Source organism: Epinephelus moara, chromosome 24 (genome assembly GCF_006386435.1).
Source record: "Epinephelus moara isolate mb chromosome 24, YSFRI_EMoa_1.0, whole genome shotgun sequence".
NCBI classification, from domain to species: domain Eukaryota; kingdom Metazoa; phylum Chordata; class Actinopteri; order Perciformes; family Serranidae; genus Epinephelus; species Epinephelus moara.
In genome coordinates this window covers 794,922-803,717 of record NC_065529.1, presented here as the reverse complement: position 1 = coordinate 803,717, position 8,796 = coordinate 794,922, and the positions used below count along the sequence as shown (strand labels likewise).

Genomic DNA, 8,796 nt, shown 5'->3' with positions numbered 1-8,796 from the left:
CGTGGAAGTGCTCGCCAAACAGGCCTTCAGCCTTACCAGCCGACCGCTGCGTTTACCCCGGCGGCGGTGGTGCTTACGCCGGAGAGGTGGAGCTGGGGCGCGGCAGAGGTGAGCTGGGATCCCCGATAGGAGCGGGGGCAAAGTTTTCCCGTCTTGTTGTTTCATTCATCCCCAAAAGAAACACATGTAAGTGTCTTTACGACAATACACGCTAGAGCTCATGGGAAATGTAGGCTTCATTCCGGCAAAACACTACCGCTTTTGTCCACAGGGTCGCCAAAATCAACTCAAAATTAAAGTTCCTTGTAGGGGCTTTAAGTGAACTTTTTTTTTTAATGTTATTTCAGTTCAGAAAAGGAACATCTGACAACAGTGAGCTAATTTCTTCTACTGTAAATTCTTTGCTGAAAAAACATTTTACAATCATGTTTCATTTTAAAATTTAACTCATGTTTTGTATCTTAAGTTCTGATAAGAAAAAAGTCACCTCACAATGACTCATAAGGGTGAACTTAGAAAAAGTTCAGAAAAAGGAACATCTGACAACAATGAACTCATTTCTTCTACTGTAAATTCTTTGCTAACAACAATTATTTAATTTCAAAATTTAATTCGTTTTATGTTTTGTATTTTAAATTCTGATAAGGGAAAAAGTCACCTGACAACAACTTGTAAGGATGTAATTGGCCCTTGCTGCAGCATTAGCATTCATTAGCATTAGCACTCCACGATGAGCCACTTTTTCCTTCTTAGAAACTGGCATCTAATGGGGAAAACTGATTTTATTTATTCAGTTTGATTACTTTAGTTTTCTATAAATGTATCATATATTAGTAATGAAATAGCAGAAATGTAAATAATTGTATTTTACAGACAGAAATTTTAATATTTGAGTAACATTTCTACTTTAAATTAATTATTGGATTTTTAGGTATTTTAAAGTACTGTACAAGTTCAAAAGTAGTTTTCTTTTTTTTTTTTAAATAATACATCTTTAATTAGCATCATAAACTACTGATATCTAACAAATTACCATCATAAACTGCTGATATTTGACATGATTGGCCTATAACAGAAAGGCTTTTAATAGGAGTCAAATGGTGTAACTGGTTACAGTTAAACATAATTTTTAAAGTAAATATTCATTTTTATGATTCTTATGAATTAGTAATGTTTTTCTAGGGTCATACCATTTGACATGTAAACTTACCAAACTTGACCAAAGCCTAAAACCGTTTATGAGTAATTTGAGAATTTATGAGTAATTATGAGATTCTAACCTTGTCATGCAGCAGTTGTGATCATCAGGGGTCCTTCTCTGTAATACCATTTCCTGTCACATGGCCTTCTTTACAATATTAACAAAATGGCCTCTTAAATGGTGGTTGCACAACTTGACACTTCATGTAGTTTACTTGACTTTCATTATTCCCTAAATTAAATTTCATATTTAGAACAATTGTATTCCATTACCTTTATTTAATATAAAAAAGTAATAATATAAGATCATGCCAAACTAGTTGATATGGTGTTTTATTGAGAATTTGGGTGTTTTTAAGCAAGTTTTAATATTTGGTGCAAAGTTTTTATGGTTACACCACTTAGGCATTTTTGCCATAATCCTCTAATATTATTCTCTCAAAATGGATTAAAAGCAGATATTTTATACTGGATCCACAAAAAAAGAAGGTTTGTAAGTTAATCATACATTTATTTTCAAAATTTAACCCTTTTAAATTTGACTAAACCATATGGACACAAAAAAGTAGTGTCACGTCATTGACCCTTACAGCAATAAACATGAGCCTAACAAACTGACAGAGGAAATGTCACAGACCTTCACAGCCATTTATTAGTCATTGACTGTATAAAGGAACTACAGTTAAGACAGAATTTTTCATCACTGAGTTATGAAATTTCATGATTAAAAAAACAAAAAAGAAACAGCAACATTTCCGCCAGAAACAATGTCAGTTATTTTGAATAACCCTCAAAGATAGTCCACATACAGCACTTTCAACAGGGACTGTTTCTTCAATAGAAGAATATATTACTTTGTCTGTCCTGACTTTTTGCAGAGTGAACTGGTTCGTAGGCATATCCAGAAAGAGTTTTGGAGAGTCCAAGATGTATTAGAGGGACTGCACAAGAGTAACTTATCCAGAGGCACTGACACAACCAAGCACAGAGGTAACACACTGGTGCTGGAAAATAATCAAGTTTAGTAGAAATACCGGTGTCTCTACCATGTGTATTCTAACGACTCTATCTCTGTCACCCCCACCACCCTGTCTTTCTCTTGCACAGTGGCCAGCGGTGCATCAGGCTCCTTTAGCACCAATAGTCCAGCCAGTCCCTTGAGCTCAGTAAGCCTCACCAGTCCACTCAGCCCCTTCTCCCCAGTACTCGGCTCCCAGGCCTCCCCCACCAAACAGCTGGGCCCGGAGGTAAGCACCGGACACACCCAGCAAGGGACCAACCATAGTCCAAAACCTTGCACAGGCCCATGCTTCAGCTCTAGTACCAACCCTGAAGTGTGTAAAAGATCAAGTCCTAAACCCCGCCCCAAGTCATGTATAGTGCCTAATTTCAAAACTGACCCTAAGCCCAGGTATAGACCCAGAAGTTACAGGGAACCTGACATAAGCCTTCATGCAGAAAATATAAATTACTATGGTTGTGAGACCCATGAACCCACCTTTCCTCAGTTCTCCCTAGCTTTCCAAAACCCAGGGGAGTTCCTGGGCAGATTAGACCCTGTGATAGAAGAAACAGATCACAACATCAACTGTAGAACCATCTCAAACATTGACCAACCTATAAATCCAGCCAAAGCCAGAGCAGGGGAACAGATCCATTTTCTTCCAGTAAAATGCCAGGACTCTAAATACATCAATCAGCATACAAACACAGTTCAAACCCACTCTGACTTTCAGGAGCTTACTTGGTTTACCTCAAATGCTTGCAGCCAGAAAGTCAAGATCGGTCTCAGAAAAGATGTCTATCCAGACTCCCATCCGTATCACTCTTCAGCAGGATACCATGTTGGCCTCAGAAACCTGTCCTCCAACGAACGCTTTTCTGTGCCTGAGTCCCAGATCCCTTTTCTCCAGGACTCCCATCTGACTGATGTTTTATCACTGCGCTACAGCCCAGATTTTTATACATCTTCAGTCAGTTGTTTTAGAGGTGCTAGTCATGGAACCCAGCTCCGTCATCAGCTAGCTTTTCAGTCATCACGTCATGCTGGCGCAGGTGCTAGGCCACTTACTTACCCCAACCATCAAGAGGTACTTAGCTCTGCACAAGTGAGTTGTGCTACAACACAGTCAGAGTCACCTAGTGATTCAGGTAAAGTGTTCATGCAGACCCATCTTTAAGGAAAAGGATATCCACCATGTCATAGTTGATTTAGATAATTCCACATTCCATCTGATTGGATATTTTCTGCCATTGCTGAAAGTCATCATGACATCATTTTCATCCCCAGTTAGTTAATCTACAGGTGCTGTTAACTGCCTTTGCAGAGAGACCTTTATCTAACCTTTCAGTTGTCAGTACATATTCTTTAACTGCTCTACAGGAATCTCATGAATGAAAAAAAAATTGCATGCAACCCTGACGCTTTTTCTCAATTAACACCCTTTGGCACCGTTGTGCTTTGGCCTGATTCAGATAAAGATTTGGGGACTGAATGCTATAGTCTTGAGATGAAAGCCTAAATATCTGGCCAAGGTTACAGTAATTTCAGGGTTTGCCGATGCTGCTACATAAAAACATAGATAAGGCATGTTCTCTTATTGATGTCAGTCTTTCTTAAAAACCCGTTATAGTATGAAACATGAATGTTACCAGCTGATCTGTTCACAACATTCACATTCAGAGTGTCCTATCAACTAATAAAATAAAGGAAAATATGAACTGAGCATTAAAATGAATTTTTACGTGTTGAAGTGAGTGCTGCAGTAACATGCAATGGCAGACTTTACCCTTTCAATACCATTTCCAGTATCTAATCTGTTTCTTAGCAAGGCAATGCTGTTAAATTGTTATATAGGATGTTGTACATCAGCTTTCTTCACAAGACTACTCTAGGTGACAAGTTATTTACACAGTGATGGTTGAAATGTCACGGCTGTTTCACAGAGTCTTTCACTGACTTTTTATGATATAAGAATTCATAGAAGTCTTCAGTCCAGGAATTTCATTGCCCCCCTGGAGACTTTCACTTCTAACTCCTTAACAAATGACAAAGACCCCATTCCCCAGAATAATTCTCATGAGTCCTTTCTGCCCTGCACTTTGCCTGGCTTATTATCATTCCCCTTGATGTGCAGCACTCTCTCTTCCACCTATCCTTTTTTTCCTTCCTCTCTCTATCCTGCCCTTATGGTTATCTAGGAAAGTGTTCCCCCAAGGCCTCCCCTCCCCAAGTCCTATTACCCTCTAGAGCCCTCCCCTACCTTCCCTCCCTCCGTCCCTCCCCTGCCCTTTGACAGCACCACCTGGCTACACAGCTTGGGCATCGATGATGGTTTCCTTGATGGTGAAGATTCTCACATCAGAAAGGTATTTGGGTGTTTCTACCCTTGTCTTGCCCTTGCTTCACCCAGTTGTCCAATGTCATCTTTTAAAAATGAAATGACCAGAGACCATTCATATCTCCAAATTCCACATTCCTCCTCTTTACAAACCTTAATTTGTTCAAACACCCCACCCATTGGCTTTGATTATCCCTCTGTGCCCCCACATCAGCCTGCGGTTGACCTCTCAAAACACTTGTTCCATGAGTAGTTGCTGTCCCTTTGCTCTTTTTTTTCTTTCCTAAACATTTCATTTTTCAGTTTAAAATGCAGTGTAAGTGTTGGTGAGGAGGCTGTCTCTTGTTAAGAACAGGTAGCACCACTTGGCACCCAGTATGAATTCTGGTGTTGAGGTTTTGGTAGCATTTTACATTTTAAAGCTCAGTAATAACATGACAATAGTGTAGTAATAGTTTGATAAGTAAGAGGTAATAAGTAATACTATGTAATTACTAAAGTACTAATCAGGGAATAGCTTGCTTTTAACAATAAATCAATAAATCAATCAATTATTGATTTGTCACATGGAAATCATACATGGTTGAACACCAGTGAAATGTGATCTCATTAGTTCCTCTAACTTGTGAACTGTATTTTTTTATCTCCTTACATTATTGGCTGATGCTTGATAATTGTTCATGTTTCTGGATGGTTGTGGTAATCCATGGCTTCTGGCTGTGGAATAACTTAACTGTCCACACATCCCAAACTCAACTAGAAGGCCACGTGGTCCCTTCTCCTGAACAGCAGCACTGCGCTGCAGCCCCCTCTGCACGGTGTCATGTTTTAGCAGTTACCTACATCAGGAGTGGGAGCACCTAACATTCCCATGGACACACCAGTCTTTATTCACTGTATAGCATACTCCTCCTCTCCTTCTCTCACCAAAGTCCTCTGCTCTGTCAGATCGCCATATAGGGTACAATGGGTATGTCTGGGTAATAGTAGAGTGGACTAGACTTCTGGTTTGGGGAACATTTGAGTGGAAGCACAACCTCAGGCTCCCCTGCTAACTCTCTTAAATTCTGACTTTTTTCATCACTCCAGAGAGTTTTGAAGTGGATTTGCAAACAGTAAATCGTGTTTCAACCGTCTGGCACAATGTCAAAACAGTTCAAAGCTTCCAAGAAAGCTGAACAAGACACCTTGCTTGCGAGTTGCGGCTCCCACGAGACGGGCAATTGTTGGTATGCTAGCAGACCTCATGGCAGAGATTAAAGCAAGTTTCGCAGCACTGGAGGTGAAACTGGACAATATACAGTCTGTGGTGTCAGAACACGGCCAACGCATTGATTCCTTGGAGTCTAATGCTAATCTCCAGGACCAGCATATTAGTAAATTAGAGGAAATGTTTGAGGCTCTGGCCAAGAGCAATGCTAAGCTAATGGCTAAAGCAATAGACCTGGAAGTACGGAACCGCAGGAACAACCTCAGAATTATCGGCCTCCCCGAATCTATAGAGGGACCAGGACCCACTGATTTTTTTTCTAAACTGTTGGTCGAACTGCTGGGTGAACAAACTCTTGTGTCCCCTCTGGAGCTGGACCGAGCGCACAGGGTGCCTGTCGCTAGGCTACAGAATGGAGCGAGGCTGCGGCCTATGATAATACGCCTACATTGCTTCCAGATTAAAGATCAGATCATCAGGGAAGCTCGCAAACGACGAGGTTCAATATCATGGGTCTGCTGTACAGATTTTTGAAGATTATACTCCGGAGGTACTGGAGCAGTGGGTGAAGTACCGAGAAGTAATGTCAAAGCTGTATGGTCAAACCATCCTTGCTGTACCCAGCTCGCCTACAAATCTTTTTTCCCCGTTCTTTTACAACTGTAAGTATTTATTTTTGTTTTTTACAATTCTGTAGTGCCATTACTCTGTGCGAACATCAGCTGTGCCTCTGAATTACTGCTGCTATACCTTTTCATCTAAAAAATCTGCAATTTTATTTATTTATCTCTCTGATGTATCTAGGTTGCAGTGCATCTTTAATGTACATTGAACAAAAATATAAACGCAACACTTTTGTTTTTGCTCCAATTTTTCATGAGCTGAACTCAAAGATCTAAAACATTTTCTATACACACAAAAGACCATTTCCCTCAAATATTGTTCACATATCTGTATAAATCTGTGTTAGTGAGCACTTCTCCTTTGCCGAGATAATCCATCCCGCCTCATAGGTGTGGCATATCAAGATGTTGATTAGACAGCATGATTATTGCACAGGTGTGCCTTAGGCTGGCCACAATAAAAGGCCACTCTAAAATGTTCAGTTTCATCACACAGCACAATGCCACAGATGTCACAAGTTTTGAGGGAGCGTGCAATTGGCATGCTGACTGCAGGAATGTCCACCAGAGCTGTTGCCCGTGAATTGAATGTTCATTTCTCTACCATAAGCCGTCTCCAAATGCGTTTCAGACAATTTGGCAGTACATCCAACCGGCCTCACAACCGCAGACCACGTGTAACCACACCAGCCCAGGACCTGCACATCCAGCATGTTCACCTCCAAGATCATCTGAGACCAGCCACCTGGACAGCTGCTGCAACAATCGGTTTGCATAACCAAAGAATTTCTGCACAAACTGTCAGAAACTGTCTCAGGGAAGCTCATCTGCATGCTTGTCGTCCTCATCGGGGTCTCGACCTGACTGCAGTTCGTCGTCGTAACCAACTTGAGTGGGCAAATGCTCACATTCGATGGCGTCTGGCACGTTGGAGAGGTGTTCTCTTCACGGATGAATCCCGGTTTTCACTGTTCAGGGCAGATGGCAGACAGCGTGTGTGGCGTCGTGTGGGTGAGCGGTTTGCTGATGTCAACGTTGTGGATCGAGTGGCCCATGGTGGCGGTGGGGTTATGGTATGGGCAGGCGTATGTTATGGACAACGAACACAGGTGCATTTTATTGATGGCATTTTGAATGCACAGAGATACCGTGACGAGATCCTGAGGCCCATTGTTGTGCCATTCATCCACGACCATCACCTCATGTTGCAGCATGATAATGCACGGCCCCATGTTGCAAGGATCTGTACACAATTCCTGGAAGCTGAAAACATCCCAGTTCTTGCATGGCCAGCATACTCACCGGACATGTCACCCATTGAGCATGTTTGGGATGCTCTGGATCGGCGTATACGACAGCGTGTTCCAGTTCCTGCCAATATCCAGCAACTTCGCACAGCCATTGAAGAGGAGTGGACCAACATTCCACAGGCCACAATCAACAACCTGATCAACTCTATGCGAAGGAGATGTGTTGCACTGCGTGAGGCAAATGGCACACCAGATACTGACTGGTTTTCTGACCCCCCCAGACCCCCCCAATAAAGCAAAACTGCACATTTCAGAGTGGCCTTTTATTGTGGCCAGCCTAAGGCACACCTGTGCAATAATCATGCTGTCTAATCAGCACCTTGATATGCCATACCTGTGAGGTGGGATGGATTATCTCGGCAAAGGAGAAGTGCTCACTAACACAGATTTATACAGATTTGTGAACAATATTTGTGAGAAATGGTCTTTTGTGTATATAGAAAATGTTTTAGATCTTTGAGTTCAGCTCATGAAAAATGGGAGCAAAAACAAAAGTGTTGCGTTTATATTTTTGTTCAGTGTAACTTGAGCGGGTGCTTACAGGGAAGTAGGAATATGATAATGTGGGTATGTGTTGTTAAGTGTGAATATAACTGTAACCATGTGTGTGTTTGTGTCTGCGTGTATGTGGGGATACACAGGTATAGTTAAAAGCACATGCACTGGATGACTATAATGCCCATACCTATACTAAAACATGCTGACTGATGTAGCCTACTTTTTTATTTTATTTTTTATTTTTTCTATATTTTTTTTTTAGTAATTTATATTTTATCATTATTTGTAACATTACCAACAATATGAGGGGAAGGGGTGGGTGACCTATGGGCTATCAGCCCAACAGGTGGGAGATGGGATGATGTGGGGAAGTAGGAGTAAAGTGGGGATAGGGTTGGGACTTGTTAGGATTTTAACGATTCCGATTCCTTACAGATTCCTCTTACCGATTCCTACATTATATTCATTATACTTGCTATACTTAAACAAGTATATAATAAACACAAATGCAATCATACAAATACAAAAACTTTATTCTAACTGTTGCCCAGTACAATTAGATGAAAATACACATTTGTGTGTGGTGTGTATTTCAGATTTAGAGCTTGTATCAT

General features: G+C 41.1%; 1 protein-coding gene across 12 annotated transcripts in view; it reads left to right on the top strand.

Moving 5' to 3' along the window:
* The window catches only part of plekha6 (pleckstrin homology domain containing, family A member 6), a 277,398-nt gene that overhangs the window by 229,652 nt on the left and 38,950 nt on the right, over positions 1 to 8,796 (top strand). For all 12 annotated transcript variants that reach the window (XM_050038755.1, XM_050038763.1, XM_050038767.1 and 9 more), the window contains 3 exons: positions 2,079 to 2,190; positions 2,308 to 2,447; positions 4,402 to 4,569. In XM_050038755.1, the coding sequence (XP_049894712.1) occupies positions 2,079 to 2,190; positions 2,308 to 2,447; positions 4,402 to 4,569 (420 nt within the window). The remainder of the gene's footprint in view (positions 1 to 2,078; positions 2,191 to 2,307; positions 2,448 to 4,401; positions 4,570 to 8,796) is intronic.